At 43.3% G+C, this 23,222-nt stretch overlaps 4 protein-coding genes across 7 annotated transcripts; 3 read left to right on the forward strand and 1 right to left on the reverse strand.

The window, feature by feature from the left end:
• Positions 1-433: 433 nt before the first annotated feature.
• Positions 434-13,759, forward strand: alms1 (ALMS1 centrosome and basal body associated protein). Of its 3 annotated transcripts, XM_029000988.1 has the most exons (19): positions 434-484; positions 796-964; positions 1,560-1,680; positions 1,795-2,505; positions 2,932-3,553; positions 3,820-3,979; positions 4,493-5,428; positions 5,522-5,631; positions 6,316-7,279; positions 7,360-7,482; positions 7,909-8,022; positions 8,688-9,556; positions 9,785-9,896; positions 9,979-10,140; positions 10,426-10,661; positions 10,902-11,070; positions 11,669-11,726; positions 11,995-12,094; positions 13,419-13,759. In XM_029000988.1, exons 1-19 carry the CDS (start codon positions 443-445, stop codon positions 13,461-13,463), a joined length of 5,823 nt encoding a protein of 1,940 aa, XP_028856821.1. In that variant the 5' UTR covers positions 434-442; the 3' UTR covers positions 13,464-13,759. The 3 variants fall into 3 exon arrangements, with proteins under 3 accessions (XP_028856821.1, XP_028856804.1, XP_028856813.1); XM_029000971.1 differs by having other exon boundaries at positions 1,795-3,553; XM_029000980.1 differs by having other exon boundaries at positions 1,795-3,553; positions 3,832-3,979.
• A 159-nt stretch (positions 13,760-13,918) lies between these two features.
• Positions 13,919-18,354, forward strand: LOC114794873 (protein YIPF7). 2 transcript variants are annotated; one of them, XM_028987699.1, is made up of 6 exons: positions 13,919-13,997; positions 15,263-15,385; positions 15,771-15,919; positions 16,159-16,304; positions 17,386-17,567; positions 17,980-18,354. In XM_028987699.1, exons 2-6 carry the CDS (start codon positions 15,264-15,266, stop codon positions 18,140-18,142), a joined length of 762 nt encoding a protein of 253 aa, XP_028843532.1. In that variant the 5' UTR covers positions 13,919-13,997; position 15,263; the 3' UTR covers positions 18,143-18,354. The 2 variants fall into 2 exon arrangements, with proteins under 2 accessions (XP_028843532.1, XP_028843540.1); XM_028987707.1 differs by lacking the exon at positions 13,919-13,997 and adding an exon at positions 14,970-15,048.
• Positions 18,355-18,782: 428 nt separating this feature from the next.
• Positions 18,783-20,060, reverse strand: grxcr1b (glutaredoxin and cysteine rich domain containing 1 b). The gene is made up of 2 exons (XM_028987721.1): positions 19,596-20,060; positions 18,783-19,181 (listed from the first exon to the last, which is right to left on the reverse strand). Exons 1-2 carry the CDS (start codon positions 19,974-19,976, stop codon positions 19,140-19,142), a joined length of 423 nt encoding a protein of 140 aa, XP_028843554.1. The 5' UTR covers positions 19,977-20,060; the 3' UTR covers positions 18,783-19,139.
• Positions 20,061-20,855: 795 nt separating this feature from the next.
• pomk (protein O-mannose kinase) lies at positions 20,856-23,202 on the forward strand. Its single transcript, XM_028993051.1, has 3 exons — positions 20,856-20,989; positions 21,729-21,998; positions 22,093-23,202. The coding sequence occupies exons 2-3, from the start codon at positions 21,738-21,740 to the stop codon at positions 22,855-22,857; spliced, it is 1,026 nt and encodes a 341-aa protein (XP_028848884.1). The 5' UTR covers positions 20,856-20,989; positions 21,729-21,737; the 3' UTR covers positions 22,858-23,202.
• The last annotated feature ends 20 nt before the right edge of the window (positions 23,203-23,222 follow it).

Raw genomic sequence — 23,222 nt, forward strand, 5'->3', positions numbered from 1 at the left:
CACGGTGGTGGTACTTCACGTGAAAATAAAAGGGATTCGATTTTTTGATTTCTTTGTTGCTTGGCTGTTCTGCTTACAATTCTGCGGAAGTCGTAGGCTATGCAAAGCCACGATTCTGCAAACGCTTGTATTCAGTGCAATCCCACACACAATATCTAATCTAAATTTCAGAAACACATATTAAATCTATACTGTGAAAGACTTTGTGTGTCCCACGACGGAGCCATTTCGAGGCTGTGTAGCCATCAGATCGACTTGCAGCTCATTCCCTCCACGGTATTCCTGTCCCTGTCGCACCAGGCGGGGCGCTGTGGCCAAGTCAGACGCCGACAATCATTCGAAATTCCCGCGCAAGTTTCCGGGCTGCGGTGGCGTCCTGGCAACCGGGCGTTTAAACCGACGGCGACGGCAGTGCGCATGCGCACATCACTTCCTAAACAACATGGACCGCCGAGAGCCCGCCGAGGACGGGGCGACCAATAAAGTGGGTAAAATGTCGCTACTGCTTGTTCTGTTGCCGTTGTTTTAGCTCGCTGTGTTCTTAGAAGACTTGGAAGTTTTGTCCACGATATAGCTGAGGTTAGTTGTAGGCAAAGACAAGGATTTACTACTACTGTGACAGGTTTACTACTATCAAGTGTGCTTCTTTCTCACATGACGCAAAGGTAGCACAATAGCTATCGGTTCCATCACCTCTTGATCTATTGACCCTTCGGCATGAACATCCTTGTAACCATAATGCATTGTAACCTGAGGATGTGTCCCCCTTTGTTTTGGTGTTTGCACTGATCTCAGACATTGGAGACTTGGTACCAGCTCCCTGCAGAAGAGGAACGCAGTCAGCTACCCGCAGTGGAGGTCCTTCAGGACGGTGCCTCCACCAGCCAGGTAGATGCAGGTGCCACCAGCGTTCCAGAGTGGAGGCAACCTCGTCTACACGACAGCAGCCAGTCCATGCAGCTAGGTACAACACAAGGCTGCCTTATGCAGGCATTTTTGCATTGGCTGCAATGGTGTGCCTTTTTTTTTGCCGCACCAGATTTTCAATGGCATCATATTTAACTCAAGAGCCCTGTTATGTTCAGTATTTAGGTGTATTTTAGTCTTTCTTTACAATTTGGGCTTGGTTGAAGGTTAGTTCTGACATTGCCCTTGTGAAATATAACAAAAACCAAACATTTCTCATGTAATTTTGACTTGACGTTTAATTATATAAATCCGTACCAGGATTTTGCGTCAACCAACTAATTGAGTTCAGTCATGGACCAACAGCTTGGTTGAATCAACGCTTATGTTCTGGATATGGAGTTTCTTTTGTTTGGAAAAACACATTTTTGTCCAATTCACAATATGTATTTACCAGATTTAATATAATATCTGACAGCATTGTAAATATGGTCACCAAACACATGGCCATGTATTCAACTGCACTTGATATTGAAACATCTGGGAGTGTGAACAAAATCAAAAACTACTTCAGTTGAGCTAGAATTGTTTATCATCAGCCTCTTTTGGTCAGTGCTCCCGTTTGTCATTATATGCTTGTGGAATTATTTTAGAATTCCAAGACAGTCAGCTTTCCCCAGCCCTGACTCTGTTGCCGGCTAAAGATGGAAAGCAATTCAACTTTTCAGAATACACGCTCCTGCAGAAGACTGACCTTGATTTTGCTCCACTCAGGTAGGAAATATTAATATTTAAATGATTGTTACTATTTTGTAATTCTTTTTGGGCCTGTATTAAGTGTTACTATGTTGGCTGTTGCTGAATTTAAAGTAAGTGTTTCTCCTGTAGGGGATCACCTGACTTTTCAGTCATGTCTGAGAGGTTGTCCATGTTACAAACTGGTGAGATGTCTAGGCACCACCCACAAAGCCCTGCACATGACAATACAACGGACCAGACCTCCTTGTCCCAACATCCATTGGTTGAGGATGAGGATAGCAACAACTCACTCTCCCAGCACAGCTTGTCACCTTGTGAGCAAACCAAGAGAATGAGTGAAGATGAGCGAGTGGGTGAAGAAATTAGACTTCTGAAGGACATGGCAGAGGATGATGGATCATTTCTGAGCAGCACTGTTCCAGCAAGTGCACTGCTAGAGCTTCTAGAGAAGGAAGTGGGTGTGATTAGTAGCAGTAGTGCGGTTTCTTCCACCTCTGAGACCGTTTTCAGCCAGCCTTCTCAAAATCAGACAGGAAATGGTCACAGAAAGTCAGCTTCTTCAGACAAACAAACGGAGGCCATGCAATATCTGTCAGACTCAGCAAAAATCAACACGAGCTCATCCTCTCAGGTCCAGGTGGGTTCTGAGATCCTTCCACAGTTGAAGCCATCTGGAAATCAGAGTGGGATCCGAAAGAGCCCCCAAGGTGGGCAGATGAGCAAGCAACAAAGTAGACCATCTACACAGGGAAACTCACAGGCGAGCAGGTTGTCTGATATCTCAAACATCACTCTTCGTTCCTCAGGCTGCCGGCCTGATGCTGAATCCGATGCCTTGAGGTCCCAGCTGCTGTTAGAGAGCCGGAGAAGCCCAGGCAGGGGTTCACCTACCGAGGGAGTGGTCAGGCTGGCCACTACGCCACTAGTCAGTGTTGAGCATGGGCATAAAGACCAAGCCCTGTGGCATTTCGGCCTTCAGACCGGTGTAGGTGGATCATTTCTGAGTTCAAACCCCATGTGTCAGTCTACACCTGCTGTGCTTCAGGATCATGGTCGAGGCAGGGGTCACAGCAGACACCCTGCCAAGGTGACAGTACTTCCTGCTGACACGCCGCGGGCACTTCCTTCCCTGGGTCTGTCTGATAGTGGAGGGGGGCTGGCTGGCTTGACTGGGAGCGAGGTGGATGCTTTACCCAGCCTTAGTTACCTGCAGAAGGTGGACGCATGGCAGGCAAATAAGAGCAGCAGCAGCAGCGGGGCCTTTAGTGATGAACCTGTCTTGCAAGGCTGCAAGGGGAGCGTTCATGGTACTGGTTCAACTGCAAAACTTTGCACACCTGCTGCCGGTTATAAGGTGCGTTCTCAAAGTCCACCTGAGATCTCTTCTGTGCCAAGAGAGGATTTGGGGGCAGACGGGAGTACAGAAGGAAGTGTGGCTGTGGCGGTAGCTGTAGGAGGCGGGGTGTCTCCTCTGGTTCGCACTCATTCTCACTCCTCCTCTGTGAGCACAGTAATTACCTCCATCCAGCACCAGACGGAGGTGAACCCGGAAAATGTCAGCAAAAATGCCCAGTTGGCCACAGTGGATAAGACAACAAGGAAAAAAGAGGTTGATGCCATGGACAGGGCAGAGCCGCCTGGTCAGAGCAGACAGACCTCTCATTTCATCAGCCTGGGTCATTTCAGCGATGTGTCATCAACCTATGACACAAGCCAAACCCTCTCAAGCTCCCATGACAGTGTTCGTGATGAGGGTAGCGTGAGGGCATCATTGGGCGGAGCCTCTTCAGCTGTGAGTTTAGAAGTGGACAACTATGCTCCATACTGGGTGTCCACACCTCCCACTCCTATCAAAGACAGAGAGTTGAATATTGAGGACAGGATACCGGTGAGTGTTTGCATGTATCTTACAGTACACTGCAAAATTTAATGTATTTTAATAATAATTTTGTTATTGCATGATTATTAGTCTGTGCACATTGAATATATTTCATAAAATGTATAATTTATTTATTTAATAACAATTTCTTTCAATTAATGCATTGCCAAATTTACAGCCAGGAACTTCTAAATCTCTATATTTGTCCAGAAATGCATGGGAGGAACAGTTCATTGATTGTTAAACTAATGAATTTATATCGTGAATTTTGATAGTTATACCTACAGAACCTGGGAATCAATCAGTCTCCATCTACAATACTGGCTCCCTTCATAGCCAGAGGACCAATCAGAGAGCCAGAATTCTCTCCAACTGAACTTGTCACCATTAAAGGGTCCATAGGAACACCCACCAAAAGCACCCTGCCTTCTGAAGGTTGGTGGGGTCTCTTCTTACTTTTGATGAAGATATGTGCTTTTGTGTGACTTTTATTTATTTATTTATTTATTTTATTATTTGTTTATTTTATTTATTTATTTATTTTTGCTCAATAAATTTGTGGTGAACATATATTTGTATGTACACAGTTAAAATCTAGCTTCAAACCTGACAAATTCTTATGGATAGTATGTAAGTATCTGATCTTGGTATGATTATTTCTTTTATGAGAGATAATTTTCAGTGTTCACTTTCGATTACCCCATTGGAAATTGTACAATTGTGTAACAACACCAATTTTGCAATTATCCACACCAAAATGTTCACCAGAATTGATTTAAAAGCATTTTTTTCTTAACAAATTAATCATAAAAATGTTTTAAGCCTCTTGAAAGTTTGTTATCCACATTTAACCATTTTAAGGGAAAATAAACACAAACTACACTGTCATCTTGTATTATGATTGGGGAAATGCATGATGTTTTTTGTGATGTTTGTCCTTCTATTCAGTAAGTGACAGTCCAGAAAAAGGGGAGTTCTCTCTGCAGTCTCAGAACTCCAGCGTGTCCCTTCCCATCAGCACTGCAAGGCCCATAATGCATCTTCCTAGCCAGGAGAGCCCAGCTTGCCAGGAAAGCTTTGGCATGGCTTTGAGGGTGTCCCAAACACCACCTGAATTTCATGATGTCCCAGCCACAGCCCACAGTCTTGAGTCGGGGCACCTACCCTACAAGGGGACACAGCATGCTAAAGAAGTTCTTGCCAGCCAGAAGAGCAGCAAGACTGAGGGTCTTGCAGGTGATTGGCCGATGAGCATCCAGGCCGATGAGATCCAGCAGCCGCTGGGTCAGAAAGAGGGAATGCTTTCTCTGAGGTCCTCTCTCACTGCTTCAACAGACTCTGACACTTCCTTGCTTCTCTCCCTGAAGCGGAAAATTGATACCTTTCAAGGCGACTCGTTGAGCTCCTCCCAGCACTGGGAACAGTCGTCTTCTGATTCCATCTCATACTCTGATGCTGTTGAGGTCCCCGAGACAACCAGTGCTGTAACTAAAGAACACTCCGCTGTTCCAGAGACTAAAGAAGCATGTCTTAAGCCACATGATGTGAGGAGGGCGGAGCCTGAGGGCTGTAGTGCAACTGACCCTGACAAAGCAGGGATCTTACCTTTGCCACTCGTGCCAGTCTCTGCACCCCCATTGGTTGCTGAACTTCCTGAGGGCATGGAACCAGAGTCAGACAATGAGTTGATTGGTTCTGTTGCATCTGGCCCTCCTTCCATTCATGTAGAGGAGGAGCTTGGTAGTTTGAGTGACAGCGGGAGCAGCAGGAGCAGCCAGAGCTCATTAGCCGTGAGGGTTGCTACATTACTGCAGGATGCATCACCAGTTTCTGTGATAACCAGTAGGCCAAGCACTGCAGACCAAGAGGAGAGCCGAGCTCGCGGTATGTGAAGTTCAGATAAAAATGACATTTTCATAACCATTTTTAATAATGTAGTTATTTATTTATTTATTTGTTTATTTTTCTTATAATCAGAGTGGATATTGTTAAAAGCCTCTGGACAGAAATGTGAACCTCTACATCTCAGCTTAGAGGACAGACAGAGAATAGAGGAAATCAAGAAAGAACTTCTAATGCAGACAAAGGTACACACACTCCCTAACACACACTTGTATGCGGTGCTGTCAGTATAGCAATTACAGATTCTGTCATAATGATGGTACTTTGAGAGCCAAATACTTTGTGAGGTGAGCCTAATATGTTCATTGTTAAAATTCTAACTACTTCACCATTATAACATCGAAGTCTTTGAGCAGGTTGGAAAGCCAGAGTACATTTTGATGCTCTCCAGACTTTTGAGATGCAGAAACATCTATTGCAAAAAGTTCATCCATAATTGCTGCATGTGTTTCTGTTGTAACTGTTCTTGTACATTCTCATACTAAAACTACACAGCATGCACACATTGTAATACTGTATTTAAAAAATGTATTCATTAAATAATACTGGTTGGTTTAATGGATGTCCTTGTTGCCATGTTACTCTGCAATGTGGCTTGTGTCACTGTGATGCTGGGAGACCTGTCTCCAGACTGCGTCAGTGTATTGTGAACAAGGTAACTGTGTGTGTGAGAGTCTTGCATGGTGTGTTACAGTAAGTGTGTACCTGCTGCTTGTTCCTTCTTTCTCTGATTGTTGCTTGTTGTTTATGCCATAAATTGTTACCTGGGCCATAAAAACCAGTTCCATTACAAAGATACATAAACTGTAATGCTCATTTCAGTAAATGTGGTCAAAATATTAAATAATATTTTTTCTTTTCATTTTCAGTCTCAGAACAGTACCGATTCAGATGGTAGTGGGCAGTCGGTTGGTGTGATGGCGCCAGCGTCTGTCCCCACAGAGAGTTTTGCAGCCTTGCGCAGAGCGGAAGCCCACCTCTCTGACCAGTTGAACCGCATCAGCCGTGCCTCCTTCGAGTCCAGAGTTCCTCATATAACGCCACAGCTGAACCTGGAGTCTCATGTCCATGAGGTTGCACCGAGGGAGAGTCTCTCTCTGGCCTGCAGGATCAATCCCCTAACGTCCATCACCACAGCTGATTACACCTCCTCTCCTCCGCCTCAGCATCATCAACAGGCAGACAACACAAACATGACGAGAGAAAAGCTGAAAGTAACACACTTCTTCACGCACAGTGGCTCACATCCCGGTGCTGAGGATTCAGCATCAATAAACGCACACTCATTCACACGGTCAGTGGAGGAGGATGGAAAAACACCAGACCCAACTGTGCCGGGGTCCAGTAATGTTGGAGTTCAGCATTATGGGGTCACAGAACCCTCTGGAAGCTCAGTGTCTAAACAATTTCACCTTAGTTTATCAAACTGTGCTTCCTTGCCCAAACTCAAACCACCTCAGATGGATTTAGGAGCCCGTCTTCAGACCAGCTTACAGAAAAAGAATGAGACCAGCATAAACAAATCACTTGAGACCAATGAAATACCAGCGGCAGACTGGTCAGTGGTTGGATCAGTGCTGGAATCAAGATCTTTGCAGGACATTTCTGCACAGCTAACAAATAAGCCCCCCAGACAGTCAACCACAGTCACCAAACGCCCAGAAGACCCAATAAGACCTGCTTATGAACCCTCAGTGTCCAATCAGATCCATGTACATCAAGAGCAACCAGAGGAGGAGCATGGAGTTCAGACCAGCTCCAGATACCCACAGTCCTTCACTCCTCCACAGAATCTGATGGGGCCATTAAGGCACCTTCATGTCTCTTCACATGGTAAGAACACTTAAAACGTCTCTCACTGCGACTGACTGTTTTTGTCAGATAACATCTGTCAGATAACATCATATTTCCAGTTGCAGCGCCGACTCTCTTACCATATAAGCCTCACGGTAGCTCCGAGCTGTTCTACATCCCTCAGACGGACATACAACTCTCCACAAACCGCTCAGACACCACTATGGAGAGCTCACACACAGGTAGAGCATTCGACCATTGTGTTCTGTTGTGCATACATAATCATAAACCATTGCAATTGCAGAAGGAGGCATTTTAAACATACAACATACTCTGTAAAAAACCCAAAACACTATAAAAATCAATTACAGGGCAGTTCATTAAGTCAGGTTGTATTGTGTTACGTTTAATGCTTCAGCAGCTTGTGGAATCTGTGTTATTTATCTGCTTACATGTGGCACACGTGGCAGCTGCTCCTCACACACAAGCTTTTGAATTATTCATGATCTCTTTTGTCTGAGAGGGACACCGAGAGAGGCCAGCTGAAAGAGGAAAGCAAAGGAGGAGGGCCTTGTATGTTTGTGTGTTGTCTGTATGTTTTTTTTTTGTTGCATAGTATATGTATGTGTATTCATGTGCCTGTGTGTGTGTATTTTCTATACTCTCAGGTTCAGATGATGCAGTCCCACCACAATTCACTGAAGAAATTCTGGGATCCAGAGACTTTGAGGACGACCTGACCTTACCCAAACACAGAGAGGGCATCTATAGCAAGACAAGAGGTACACACACATGGTTTCGTCACAAAGATCCATACGTTCCAGAGCTGATTTGTAAGTCTTATAATTCCGAATTCCCCTCTTACCTGTGAATTGAGAATTCCCACCGAACCAGAGAGCACTTTTTGTTCCCAGGTTAACATAACCGAATGACAGAGAATTTTAGAGGGGTCTGTCATTTTTGGGACCATAAGGAAAAATGCTGACTTAATTTTAAGTGCTGAAATCGACAAAGAAAATAAAGATGTCTTGCATTTTGAAACGTCTTAAATTTTAACACAATTCAAGAGAGCTTTATAGTCACTACAACCGTAAAGAATTTCACCACAGGTCCCCAAGGAACAATGATAAAGTAATAAAACCACATATAAAATTACTGTAGGCAGATGTCTATGTACAGTTAACATTATTTAAGTAATCACTGTTTTCTGTGTACAATTCACAAAGCTATCAAAGTTAAGCCCTAACCACTCAAAACGCAATAAATAACATAAAGACAAGATTAAAAAGGTACAAAGATTAAATCACAACAAGCTTTAATCACAATATAGATGGAGATGCAAAACTGAGTTTGGTGTAAAAATAAAGAGAGAACAAATATTTGGCTACTTGTCTGTCCTTGATTATTTCTGAAGATGACTTTTAAAAATGTTTTTTCTTCCCCTCAGGCTCGGCTCCTTGTCTGAAGACTGCACGCCCTTCTCTGGCTGAGCGTGGGGTTAGCCTGGCCCGTATGAGTACAGGGAGTCTGAATGGGCAGAGCAACGTTGGGGGAGAGAGGGAGGAGGAGCAGTTTAAACCGTTGCAGATGGAGGCCGATTTCAGTGTGGATGATATCAGCTTTCACACAAGCTCTGTTTACGGACTTCCACCAACCACACAACATGCCCAGGCTGAACGCTTCAGCCAATCAATCGCAGAGTTGACAGAAGGGGCGGGTCCAGATGACGATGGGCAGGATATTAGATTAAGAGAGAGGAGTCCTCAGGTGATCAGCAGCTCTTTGGACCAGCTGTGGCATCAGTTTAGTGAGAGGTGCAGCCTGGATGAGACCCGGCCCTCCAATGAGAGAGAATCTTCTCTTCTGGAGCGTCTAGAGCGGCTTTCCCGCCTCATCAACAGCAGCTCACTCACACGGACCACTACCTCACACACTATTCAACAAAGCAGAGCAAAGGTGCTCAAGAAAAAAGATCTTAATGGAGTGGAGAGAGAGAAGGAGTGGAAGGAGAAAATGGGCAAGACTCCCAGACAAGCGTGGGAGGAGCCTGAACTGCCAGTGTCCAATAAGACATCAAAAGAGGAGAAACACGAGCACATGCAGCGCTCTCCTGCTGAGAGAGACAGCATCTCCACAGAAACCAGCATTTCCACAGATGCCAGTGGGAGCCTCTCAACCATCGACACAGAGCGTCTCCTCAGGGCATTCGGTCCTGAGAGGGTCAATGTTGGTCTGGGGTCAAAGGGCAGGGCCAGCCTGCTGAAGCTCTATGGCAACATCCACAGGCAGAGGAGCAGCACTGTTGACCAGTCCACAGTAAGATCTACTCAATTTAACTTTGTTTAATTCATTTTTCAATTAAGCATCAGCCGTCTTTGATAAACTTTCAGCACATTAGAGGAAGGTCATCAGTGGTGAATTATTTTGGGAATGGAGGGTTCTTATTTTATTAGATTGGAAATGTTAAGATTGTCACCATTTTTTTTTTTTTTTTGCCACCCCGGACCCACCACCATCTCCTTTCTCTTTCTCTCTCACCTTTAGGGAACCAGTGACTCTGGTTCCTCTTGTTCCAGCTTGTCCTATATCCCCTCAAGAACACAAATTGGCATCAAGAGAGCAAAGGTCAAACTTGTCAGTAGGGGAATACAAACAGGTAAGCAACATAAAACACATAAAGACACACTATTTGGACATTGACTGGATATGTAGAATCACTCTGTTGTCTCCATCTGTAGGGGATCTGGAGATTGTGAGTAACGGGACGCGTAAAAACACTCGAGACGTGGGCACCACGTTTCCTTCACCTCACCCTGATCTTCAGAATCAACACCCGCAACTTCAGCACAGCATCATTAAGAAGACAAGTCAGAGGAGACCACAGGAACATCACCCACATGGTAACGTTACAAACCATTCATTTAAAAATGTATTAATATATATATCGTTCTTACACATAAAGGGATGGTTTTAGTACACAGGTGAAACTTGCTCAGATACCTATTTAATACCAAGGTCAGTTATGACTTGACTAGTGTTGTCATTATACACTTATATACACAATATATAGCACTTTTGGTTGTTAATATTGGGTTATCAACAGGTTACGATTTCAATAATTTATGGACTAATTTAGGCACATGACTGTTTTATTCCATAACTAAACCTTTTCTCTCTCTTGTCAGGTGTGTCCTGGTTTGTTCCAGCAGAGCAGCTGGTGTGTAAAGAGAATAAGCCAGGCAGCGTGTGTGTTCCGGCACCCAGTGTAGTGTGGTTTGAGTCGTACAGCAGAACTCAGCTGTGGAGGAAACCCCTGAAAGAGAAAAACCAGGAGCAGAATGAAACGTTTCCAGACAGAGCTGTAACCGGCAACTCTGCTGAAACACACGTTAAACCCTCCAAATTACAGCTGACTCTACAGGTCTGTGGGTGTGTGTGTGAGATTTATAAACCATAATTTGCAGTGGAGTTGAACATGAGAAATGCTGTTTTATTAGTCACTTCAGACCTTTAATTTCCATTCTAGACTGGATTGTGTATAAACAATAAACTCATGTGGTTACTGAGATTCTGTTTCCATTCTATTTTCACATTCTTTACATGTGACTAATTAATTTGTGTGGTCTGAAATATATATACGGCTGTGTTTGTGTTTGTACAGGATGCTCTTTCGCAGCGGAGGCCAGAGTTTGTATCCCGTTCTCGTGAGCGAGTGATGAGACTCTTCCTGCAGAGGGAGGAGAGGAGGCTGCAGACAGAGTTCAGCAGAGAGAAGCAGATGCTGTTCAACCCACACACACTTACACGCAGAAACACACACAGCATTCCTGGTGAGCCCCGCTCTCTTGGACATAACATGCACAAATTCTCACGTTCAGACCATAGTTCCCATAATCCTTCACTATTGGCTCCTATCTGGCCTTGTAAAGTATGAACATAGATGCATATTAGCAGAGTGGACACTATAATAATAATCCACTTTTTGTGGATTATTATTAATTTACTTGTGGGAAGGGGCAGTTTCACAGTAGTAGCCTTAACCTAAACTACATTTTGCTCTATAATCTGTCAAAACCTGTCATCTGAGAGCAACAGATTCCTGAGATGCTATGTCTGTAAGCAAGATTAGCCTTTTCCAGAGTTTGTCATGTATTATTATACCCTGTTTTTAACAGGATACTTTTTACATTTTATTTTGTCCAGTGCTTTTCAAACGTAGTCTTCAAATGTAGTCTAAATTTGTGGAAATATTTCTGCATTTGTGTATATGAAGCATTTCTAGTATAAAGTTTCTGTTACTTGATGTCCATTTTTTTAAGAGTGTTAAAAATGTTAAGTTGCATTAAGTTTAGAACCCTTGGCAGGACCATAGCTTCAACTCCGTACCTGTTGTGTGATGGTGATTGTGTGTCTGTGTTCTTTACTCAGTTCCTGCTACTGTCAGAAGAGCCGTTCCTAAGAGTGAGATGCTGCAGAGGTCAAAACAGTAAGCATGGAGTTCCTTACACTACACTTTCCCTCATGTCATGTTGACCACTTTGTGCAACACACATATTTATTTGGTAGATGTGTTGTTCGTTCACTATATTTGATGTCGGTGACCTCTCATCAGCCTGGGTGTAAAAGCATGGACCTGAAAAAGCTGCAAAAACCACATGTGAAATTGGCTGTGAAAGTTTTGGCCATTGATAAATTAAATATTATGAACAGTGTCACAGCCAACTGAAAACATCAAATCCCTCTCTTCCTTTCAGGATGTATGAACAACTTCCAGAGGTCCGGAGGAGGAAAGAGGAGGAGAGAAGGAAAGCAGAGTACCTCTCCTACAGACTCAATGCCCAACTCTTCAATAAGGTATTTTGAAATCACACACACACTTACTTTTAGATATTCAATACAATTTGTTTCAACAAGGTGCTGCCCACACACTCAACGCCTGAAATCTGTGGTTTGAATCAGGCAGTTCCCTGTCAGTGATCATAAGAATCAACAAGCATTATTTATTTAAAAAAAAAACATAGAAATATACACTGAACAGAATTTTAACAGAACTCTTTAGTTTTGCTCCCATTTTAAAGATCTGAATCATTTTCTACATACACAAAAGACCAATTTGGGGGGTGTTAGAAAACCAGTCATTATCTGGTGTTGCCACCATTCGCCTCACGCAAATTTGTGAACAATATTTGTTCACAAAAGATTATGTAAGGAGCTGCTTCTGGTTGTACCTCTAACATGCCTAAAATCACCAAGGGTGATGGGTCCATTGCAACTGTAGCCCCGAAACTCTGGGATGCCTTTGTTGTGGAAATCTTTCCAGCACTGAAGCATCTGAGGAGCCGCAGTGAGGGGACGGTCAACTGGGTTCAATCAAGTTGATTAACATGCATGGGGTGCTCGCTATGAGAACTCCAAATCCCCGAATACAGTCACAAGCATATATACCCCTATTGGCATGCAAGGTGGAAAAACGCAACAGAATCAACAGAGGCGCCCGTCAGGGTTACCAGAATCTCTCTTGTATCAGCTTGTGCACAGCACAACAGATAATGTTGGAAAACATTATCTATTGTGCTTCACCAAGGTCTAAGATGAGATAGCTGTTTTGCTGCTGGCACTGCAGTCTTCTAAATGCTCCATGACTGAAGCTGATGGTTAGAGCAGTACATGAATTGTCCATACTTATACATTTTCCTTCACACCTTACCACTGTACATCAATCTCCCTCTGTCCGTCTTAGCCTTTAAAAACCAGTTGAAAACATACCTTTTGTACCCAGGCTTTCTGAGATCGGGTTTTTATTCCTTGTTTTACTCTTGATGTTAATGCTCCTCTTCACCCATTGTTTCATTCAGTGTATTTATTGTTTCTTATATGTACAGCACTTTGGTGAACAGCGTTCTGTTTTTGAAAGGGTGCTTTATAAATATATTATTATTATTTAAGATTAATGGGTCTTTTGTGTATGAAGAAAATGTTTCAGATCTTTTGAGTTAATTTTGAGTTCAAAAAGCGTTGCATTTATATTTTTGTTGAGTGTATTTTGCTGTACAATAATAATAAAAAAGTGCTGGTATGAGACCGCACTGCAGTTCCTTCAGGATGTGATGAAAATCATGATAGATAGTGTTGAGTTATGTATCGCTCACACGTTGACTGCTTTTCTCGTTCTTTGTAGAAAGTTACCAATCATGTCTTGGGAAGAAGAACTCCCTGGCAGTAAGCAGCACCGCAGATCAACTAAATAGATCAGCCGTCGTAGTTCTTCTCACACATACTCACACAGATAACATTTCAGTTGTATCTGTTCAAACACGGATACGGCAAGACCAAAATCATACACACACAGTCTGTTAGTATGACAGACACTACTGAGTGTGTGTGGGGGGAAAAAAATCTTTTAAAAATATTGTCAGTTTTTGTGCCTTTTTGTTTTGTGGGATCTGAAGAAATTAATATTGTATGTGTTTTAAACATTTGTATGGTGTTTTTTAATAAAAAAAAAAAAACTTTTCTTAAGGTGTAGCATTGTTTTTGGATCATCTGTATACAACTGAAAGTGCTAACCCATAAAACGGTAGTTTATTTGTAGTTGGAACGAAAGTTTCTAGACTGTGTGTGTGTGTGTATGCTATTTTTGGAGCTTGCATGCACCACACACACACACACACACTCAACCAGCAGCTGTCTGGAAAATCACAAGGGTCCGGCCATACTTGCAATACATAAACAGGAAGGCTGCATTGACTGTGTTGAGGTACTGTGCATGTGTGTGTACAGTGTTTCCTTATTTCTGTGTGTGTGTGTGGAATGTGTTTTGTGTCTAGCTTATCCTGCACAGACTTGCCAGGTCCTCTGCGCCTGATCTGTTGGTTGTTCTTGGTGTTAATTTAGGTTTGGAGAATAGTTATTAGAATGTGTTAACCCTGAGTAACACAGAATTCCATATACTAGGCTAAACATGCACAGCATTATGGAAAGTATTTTAAAGTCTGAAACACCTGAGTTCAGTATAAGCTTTTGGACAATATGTACACAAAACTGATTCATATGAATGGTGTTAGCTCATCAACAATGAAAACATGATCAATCATAATCTATGATGATGAGTACATTTTTATTATATTTTAACTTTCTGCCGCACAATATCCTGTACGTGCACCACAAAACAGCATAAAAGCTAACATGAACAATTTAACTTAACCACCAACATATTACAGATGCATTAACATTGCTGTAATCAAAACCTAACCTTGTAGCAGTCCTCCACAATCGATGTCCCAAAGCAAACTGCATTTGGTCTCGCATCCTTGCAAATTTTTCTTCAATCGCTCTCCCTACGACTGTACTATAATAAATCCTATTAACATGGATGGTGTGCAAACCTTGGCTGCAGTGCCAACCCGGTGTTCATACGAGAGTTTAGTATCGCTAAAGCCTGATGCTGATGTAAAGTAGACAATTTGGTGCATTTGGTGCATGAAAGTATTTTATCCAGAGGTGACTCTCAGGCCCTTTTTAAAAATGAGACGAGTTATTAACAATACCTAACAAGAGATAAGATAAGATAAGATAAGATATGACTATCATATATAACTACCATGGTAACTAACAATGTCATGTATGTACCACTAAACTAACATTAGTAAGCAATGTAATTGCAATGTATAATATTATGTTGTAAAGAAACATTTGATAATGCTGCACATGACAGAAATATACACTACCAGTCAAAGGTTTGGATGCACCTACTCTGTGCCGGTTATGGAGACAGAGGCTATTTTCAAGAATCCAACGCAAAAAACATGGTTTGTATATTTTGTAGCGGGAATGCTGCCATCACAGCTTTGGAGAGATGGTCAAATGGTCAAATGTTTATTACGTAACATCACCTGTGTCATATTGTAGTACTGTGTCTTCAGTTTTGTTCTATAGTGTAAAAAAAATGCAAGACCCATAAAAGAGTACAGTAGGTACATCCTACCTTTGACTGGTACTGAATACATACATATTTCGTTCCAGAATGGCAGAATTCCCATCGTACGAACAAGATTTCTACCAGTCAGGGTATTACGCGGAACAGCAAGGTCAGGTGGTCACCGACTACAGTCCAGACAGCCTGCTGTACCAGGAGTACCAGGAAGGGTGAGTGCTTCCAGTCTAATGGTCAACACCACTTCCCACCAATTTGCTCAAACAAAGACAAACGAAAATGTGTCTGTTTCATGTATAAAAAAGAAGCAGGGGCAGTATGAGGGAAGGAACTCCCTCAGGCCTGGTCTGCATCTTCTATACCCTTCATCAGTGGTCATTTCGCTTGGTAGTGACTCTCAGGGGTAGTCGCACATCTAAGTACTATTTGAAAAGCATCTTTAAAGAGGGTCTATGTTCTACAAAGATGCCTAGGGAGAGTAGCATTCCAACGGGGCCACTAATTGGCAGCTTTAAGGACTTCTCTTTTTATTTACTACAACTAAGTGGTGCTTGACGCTGATTCTGCTGATTGTCTTTTATGATTCAATTACTTTAGTGATGACTACAACCCCATGCCAGATGTTTACGACCCATCGATGGACACTCTCTGCAGTGGGCAGATCTTCCATCCAGCGATGCCCAGTGGAACAGCCGACTACCCTGGGATCGCAGGGTCATTTGAGGAAGAGCCTCCCCTGCTGGAAGGTACGAGTAGTCACTTTAGATCATAAGCAAAGTAAAGTGAAAGTATCATGGGAACCTTTACCACCCTTTACTCTCCTGGGTCAGTGAAGGTAAGAAAAGCTGAACAAAATGGTGTCTGTTTTACTTTTTTTACACACAGAACACAGAGCATGTTTGTATACTTTAAGCACATTCACAAAATTATTAACACCACAATACACTTTAATGTTTGACCTGCTCTGTGTGTTTTTCTGAGGCAGAGCTGGGCATTAACTTTGACCACATCTGGCAGAAGACGCTGACCGTGCTGAACCCACTGAAGCCGGCAGACAGCAGCATCATGAGTGAGACTGATCTGACCGGCCCTGTGCTTTTTTACATCGCTCTGGGAGCAACACTACTCATGGTAAACCTTTAATGGCGTACAAAAATGTCTACAGATATACAGTACTGTGCAAAACTCACAAGTGAAAACAAAACCACTGTTTATCGGAGCTGGAAACACAAAAAAACATCAAATATTGATTTAACTATACCAATAAGTAGAGGATTTCGTCATTTTCACTAAACAATGATTTTATGGGGGGGCCGCACGGCGGTTAGCAACGTAGCCTCACACCTTCAAGGTAGAAAGTTTGAATCCCGGCTCGGACATTGTGTGTGTTTGGAGTTTGCATGCCCTGTCCATGTTGCCGCAGGTTTCCTCCAGACTCTCCCACCATCCAGAGGTAAACTTACTTGGTGGATTTCCAACTCTAAATTGACTGTACGAGTGAGTGTGTAAGCGAATGGTGTGTTTGTGTGCGCGCCCTCTTTAGCCCCGCACCCAGTGTCCCCGGATGGGTTTCGGCAGCTGCGACCCGGAATAACAGGAATAAGCTGTCAAGGATAGAGAGTGAGTGAGGGAATGAGGATAGAGAGTGAGTGAAAGAGACTCTGTTATCCTGTTCTTCTCTGAGCAGCAATGCAATGTTCTTTTCCATCTGTAGACATTTACATTTATGGCATTTACCAGACGCCCTTATCCAGAGCGACTTGCAATCAGTAGTTACAGGGACAGTCCCCCCCCCCCGGAGTAACTTAGGGTTAAGTGTCTTGCTCAGGGACATAATGGTAGTAAGTGGGATTTGAACCTGGGTCTTCTGGTTCATAGGCGAGTGTGTTACCCACTAGGCTACTTCCACTCTTGCTTTTAGGTGATCATTCATTAGTTTACAAAGAAAACAACCCCCAATTCTTCTAGCACATCACTACATAACGGATTTTCCTCAAATCATATGTAATAATTGCCACGTTTAGTTTTTAATCCTTATTATTTGAGTGTTTTACACCTTTAGATCGTCCCTTTCTGAGTTACTGATGGATCGATGAAAACGTTTCATTAGGTTCGCTACCGCCTAAAGTTTTTGCACAGTACTGCATGATGAGAATACATTGTGATCATAAATTCTCACTGTAATTCACAAAGTGTTTCTGTGTCTGATCAGGCAGGAAAAGTTCACTTTGGTTATGTGTACGGAATCAGCGCCCTGGGATGTGTGGGGATGTACGTGCTGCTGAATCTGATGAGTGTGTGTTGGGTGTCATGTGGCTGTGTCGCCAGTGTTCTGGGCTACAGCCTGCTCCCCATGGTGGCTTTATCGGCACTCGCAGTCTTATACTCTCTACAGTAAGTCCTCAACATCACACCAATCCTCCAATTATTTCACATTATTCGACACAGCAGTGCTTTCCAGGGACGTTCCTTGAGATCCAGGTTCTTCATTATTTTCATTCCGAAATATTATAAATGGTTTCAATTCAGCTGAGCACATCCTACCAACTGCTGCAGTAGCAAGGGAAATAACTCGGAGAAAAACTCAGATGTAATGTATGAACATTGCAGTAAGACTCTTACAAACCCCTGAATAAACCAGACATGTCATGAACATGCCAATTAGAGATCTATGAGTAATAAATTAAGATGAATAAATGATAAATTAATAGATGCAAATGTACAGACCTGGTTTTCTACTTTATCAAATGACAGAACATTTTTTTTTGTAAATTATGAATGGTTCCTAAAGTTCAATTTTCCTCAGGGGAATCCTTGGAATGTTCCTGGCTTTGCTGGCAATTGGCTGGTGCAGTCTCTCTGCCTCCAAGATCTTCAGCACCACCCTTGGAATGACAGGCCAGCAGCTGCTGGTGGCCTATCCTTGCGCTCTGCTTTATGGGGTCTTCGCCTTGCTCACGGTCTTCTGACCTGTTCTCTACACTCCCACCAAAGTTCAGCACCTTCTCATCACACTTATGCATTAGCACATGAGAGGGAGTGCTGTACAGTGACATTCGGGCAGCAGTTTGGCCTTTTGACATTGTGAGGAACAAACAAAAACTTTGTTTCTCAGTCGGGTTTCAACTGAGGTATAATTGATATTCAATATGGTTCAGAAATAAAAAAATAGAAAAATAAATCTAGCGGAAAGCAGTATGTATGACTGACAGACACACAATTGTCTGAAAAATATTGGGTAAACTGAGCTGTTTGATCTTATGAATTATTAATGTGTGTGTTGATACCAAACCTCTATATATTGTGTGTGTGTGTGTGCACGGCCTGTTTGTATGAACCTGTGAGAGCTTGTGTTTGTGCACTGATCCCTCCCAAAAGACTCTGTCCAAGATAAGTGTTTCAGTTCAGCATCTACGGCTCCAGTTCTTTGTGTGGGGAGAGCACGATGAATGATGGCTACCATTCACTGACTGGAGGTCATCCAGACTCTCTAAACAAGCTTCCTCTGATCATCTACTCAACACAAAGTCAATGACTCGTTCATGCCTGTTTTGCATCAGAGGTCTAACGGTGAATAAAAAAAAATATATTCCAACATATTTACAAATATTTTAATCAACATCTACATGTAACATAATATTCACAGAGTTGTAAAAAGTTGTAAAAATTGGTACAAACATTATAGTAATATAATTGTTTACATCCCATCAGTATATCAAAACTCCAAAATTCACACCCTTGGTATTTAGTATTCATACATACTATTTAAAAAAACAATTAACTGGCATCATAAGGTTGCTTACAGACTGTGCACTCATAATTTCAAAACAGAAGGCATTCAAATGTTAGAACTGACTTTTCATTTAAAGTTTAACCTGTGTAGAATTAATGAAGAGCTAGAATTTATGCAGTCTTGCCTCTTGGCTTTTAAAGCCACAGTTGTCTGTTCTGTGTTTGCACTGGACGTTACGGTCTTTGTCTCACATGCCTGTTTCCATAGAGAGACCCCTGGAGACACAGAGATGTACACATGTACACACAGCACTTGCTATTCTGTGAACGGCGTTTCTAAATGGGAGGCTGCGAGATTTCTACCCTTCACAATGTGTACCACCTCCAAGTATTCTACACAGGATATAGAGGGTACTATTGTACTGAATGATATTATTATGTAAAATATGAAACTCCTGGCATGCCACTAGAGGGAGCCCGAGTACCACGGTTTCAGACCCAAGGCACTAGACCCTTTTCCAGCGAAAACACTGCCCTTAATCATTATGCAAATTATTGCACTGTCCTAATAATAGTTAATTAAGGGTTAATATGCTATTTTTACCGAGAGATACATACTAATCTTTAGGTGCCATCTGAGCGTTGGCATGAGTAAGGAGCGTGTGCGTAAACGGGTTTCTGGGTACGCACCGGGCACATTTTGGAGAGGTTGTTGAACAGCACCTGTCCGGCGCTCACTTTGTTGCGGACGCCCCGCACCGTGCCGTTCTTGCTGAAGATGTTCACCCGCTTGCCGCTGAACACGTGCTCCTTGGTCGCGCTGGCGTACATGAGCAGGTCGTCCGGCTCGGCCTCGCCGTCGGCGGCGTGCGCCAGGCCGCTCAGGTGCAGGTTGGCGTCGCTGGCCGCCGGCTCGGCGGCGCGCTCGGCGCCGGCGTCGGAGTCCAGGGAGTCGGTGCCGGAGCTCGCGTCCTCCCGGAACACCTCCCTGAGCACGCGGCCGCTGTGCGCCGACGCCACGCGGAACCGGACCGTCCGCTCCGCCCGGTACTCGCTACCCTGGGCCGCCATCGACACCAGTGAGGAGGTTACATGGCGGGTCCGAACCCGACCTGTTAACCCGCCTGGACTAATGATCAGCCCGGCCTCGCGCCGGACACCCCAGCGCGTTAATAATAAATGCGCCGTCACCACGGCAACGGCGAACCGATACGCATTAATAAATAAACCATCGCCGTATTTTAAATAGAAACTAACGAGCATGCAGGTCAGCGGGGCAGGAGATACGAATAAAAAAAAAAGGCTAAATTCATTTCTACAAGATTGAGTCCTGGTCACTTGTAGAAAATCACGTTTCATGTTTACTTATACAGGCCATACACTACAAAAATCTAAAAAACAAAACAAAACATGGTAAAAGACAATGATTTGATAAATCAATTAAAAGCTTTACAAAAAAGCATAGCATAGTCCGAAGATGAGTTAAAAGAGGAAAAGATGTATGCTTTATTTCACGTGGTTCCTCAGATGAACGTGTGTGCTGTAGCACCACCTGTTGGTAGACGTGTGGCATGTCTGGAATTTTTATAAAAATGCAGCGAAGGCCTATTCTGCTACTTCTTCAAAATATTTTTCATTATTGACCGTCAAGCACCGTCGAAACTGTACTATACAGGAAAAATAATCACAGATCCCTCGCACCATTGACACGGACTGTTTGGCCTGCTGACCTCTGGCAGACGATCTAGAAGCCTGCAGACTGGGACCAAGCTTCTTTCCCCTCGCCGCCCACTTCCTTAAATCTGAACAGGACTGAAATTAATGTCTACCTGTATTGTTTTGGAATCCTATGTATTTTTTTTTAATCGAGTTATATTTAGTGTCTTGGAAGGCTTTTTTACCCGCTCGCTGCTTTTGGTTCCGCCGCACGGTAGGTGGCGGTAGCGGGTTTCTGGGACGCGGGTGTTCCAGTTTGATCCAGCGTAGAAAAAACAAAACATTGCGGCAGATTTGAGTTTTTGCTTAACATTTGTCTTTATAATCGCCTTCAGAAGGACTAAAATCCCAAGATCGGTTATGTGAAGGTAACTTGCGTTTCTGCTCATATATGAAACCGATAACACACACCCAGCAAAGCACATTTACTGTTTCTAACTTACACTTGGCGACAGCAACTCAAATTACACACGACGCCTTGTGGTGATTTTTGACCAGACGTGTTTTGAGCTTTGCCTAAAGTGCAGTGCAGGGAAACACTGTCAGTGTCTTCGGTGAAAATATGTAGCGCTATTTGCAGCGAAATTACAGGGAATTATTATGGTCATGTGGAAATGCCCTTGTTTTTGATTATTTAAACCCGATGCACTAGATACTGTGCCAGTGTGAATCTGGCCGGTCGAATTGATTCTTTAATCAGTGCAACTGTTTTCAGCGACACTGAAATAATTCATAGGCAAATAAAATACATTTTCTTTCAAAGAATCAATGAAACTTTTAAAGTCACAAATTTCCATTGGAACTCAAAGAGTTCTTACTGCTGGTAAAATTCCTATTTACATGTATGTAGCTATTCCATAATTTGAACCAAACAATTGTTTCCCATCCAAAAAAAAAGGACATTTCTAAATCACAGGTCGAAATGTATTGATATTTTTTTTCATCAGTGACTGTTGAAGTGGAACAGAGGGGGATTGATAAGGATAGCAGTTTCTTGAATTAAATGTATATTCATGTAAATAATGTAAATCTTTATCTGTTATGGTTTAAGTGTGCTTGATGTGCCTGATAGGGTGTTTGGTGTTGTGTGTGCCCTCTCTTGTCCAGCATGTAGGTATGGGGAGTGTTCGAGCTGCCTGGTGCAGTGTCCCTGTGGTGGTTCTCTGCCTGGCAGGGTTGCTCTGCGCCAACTTACTGCTCTATTGGTACCTTGAAGCCCTTTATCCAGTCGGTGTCATGCCTCATGTAGGGAGGCAGTGCCCACCACGTCACTTCAAGCTGGGCAATATGAAAGACTGCATCCCTTGGCTGCAGTGCGCAGAGGTGCGTAAAGACGTCCGCAGGCTGAAGCTGATTGGCCAGGGTGCTGTGAAAAAGGTGAGAGAATTTTATATATCTTTAATATACACACTCTTTAAATGTAATGAGACCGTGATAACTGCTGTAGATGTATTATTTTTTCTGGATGTAGGTGTATCTTTCGGAATGGAAAGGACAGAAGGTGGCGCTGTCTGCCCTCGTATCAGAGACATATCGGCCTGACTTCCTGCATGGCCTCTCCATGCTGCACTCACTTCAGAGCGTTCGGGTGGTACAGCTGGTTGGGGCATGTGAGGATGACTACGTTCTGGTCACTGAATACCACCCACTCGGAACACCACTTTCCCTTGATGACGCCCTGGCAATGCCCCGTTACCATGGCAGTGACACATGGCAGACACGCCTTCATTTGGTGCTGGACTACGTTGCGTTCCTGAGTTTCCTACACAACAGCCCAGTGGGCAGCCGGGTCATGTGTGACTCCAACGATCTTGGCAAAACCCTCAGCCAATTCCTGCTGACCTCTGACCTCAGACTTGTGGCCAATGACCTCGATGCACTACCAGAGGTGCCTCGAGGGGGCCAAGGGGTGAAGTGTGGCCCTCGAGAACTCACTGGGGATTTTGTTGCACCTGAACAACTGTGGCCGCATGGCAGTGGGACACCCTTCACAGACGAGCTCATGCCCGGCTACGATGAAAAGACAGACGTGTGGAAGATTCCTGATGTGACCCGTTTCCTTTTGGGTCATGTGGTCGGAAGCGATGTAATCCATTTCCACCTATTTCAGATCCATGCAGATTGTAAGAGATACGACCCTCGAATGCGGCCAACAGCACGGGAAGTGCTGAGTGTGTATCGTTCGGTCTATGACACTATGGTGGAGAGCCACAGACACACGCGGGACATGCTGTAGTTTCCATAGGAGAACTAATAGGTAGTTATGAGGAGGTTCATACAGCTTGTGTTGTCAATTGGAACACTAATGCATGAATAACTTCCATATTCCGATTAGAATTCTCCACTGATAGCTTTTCGAGTATAATAATTTAATTATCAAGGAATGTAAATCTAAATGGCAAGGCCATTGCTTCCCTTTTCGTCCTCCAAATTTGAATACCTGTGCAGTTCCCCATGATTTAATTTACATCAATTAAGTGACAGTGACTGTTGCAAGGTGTGTATTCATATATTGGACGAGTGAACTATGAACACTGGAGATCTGGGTGTAGTGTGCCTTGATTGAAGATTAAATATAAGTCTGGACTTTCCATCAGTTTA

Source organism: Denticeps clupeoides, chromosome 1 (assembly GCF_900700375.1).
Source record: "Denticeps clupeoides chromosome 1, fDenClu1.1, whole genome shotgun sequence".
Taxonomy (NCBI): domain Eukaryota; kingdom Metazoa; phylum Chordata; class Actinopteri; order Clupeiformes; family Denticipitidae; genus Denticeps; species Denticeps clupeoides.

Coding starts and splice junctions, on each gene's coding strand:
- alms1 (XM_029000971.1), top strand. CDS start 443: ATGGACCGCCGAGAGCCCGCCGAGGACGGGGCGACCAATAAA. Junction 7,280..7,359: donor CCTTCATGTCTCTTCACATG/GTAAGAACACTT, acceptor TCATATTTCCAG/TTGCAGCGCCGACTCTCTTA. Junction 7,483..7,908: donor TATGGAGAGCTCACACACAG/GTAGAGCATTCG, acceptor CTATACTCTCAG/GTTCAGATGATGCAGTCCCA.
- LOC114794873 (XM_028987699.1), top strand. CDS start 15,264: ATGGCAGAATTCCCATCGTACGAACAAGATTTCTACCAGTCAGGGTAT. Junction 15,386..15,770: donor TACCAGGAGTACCAGGAAGG/GTGAGTGCTTCC, acceptor CAATTACTTTAG/TGATGACTACAACCCCATGC. Junction 15,920..16,158: donor AGAGCCTCCCCTGCTGGAAG/GTACGAGTAGTC, acceptor TTTCTGAGGCAG/AGCTGGGCATTAACTTTGAC.
- grxcr1b (XM_028987721.1), bottom strand. CDS start 19,976: ATGGCGGCCCAGGGTAGCGAGTACCGGGCGGAGCGGACGGTCCGGTTC. Junction 19,182..19,595: donor ACCTCTCCAAAATGTGCCCG/GTGCGTACCCAG, acceptor CTGTGTCTCCAG/GGGTCTCTCTATGGAAACAG.
- pomk (XM_028993051.1), top strand. CDS start 21,738: ATGGGGAGTGTTCGAGCTGCCTGGTGCAGTGTCCCTGTGGTGGTTCTC. Junction 21,999..22,092: donor GCCAGGGTGCTGTGAAAAAG/GTGAGAGAATTT, acceptor TTCTGGATGTAG/GTGTATCTTTCGGAATGGAA.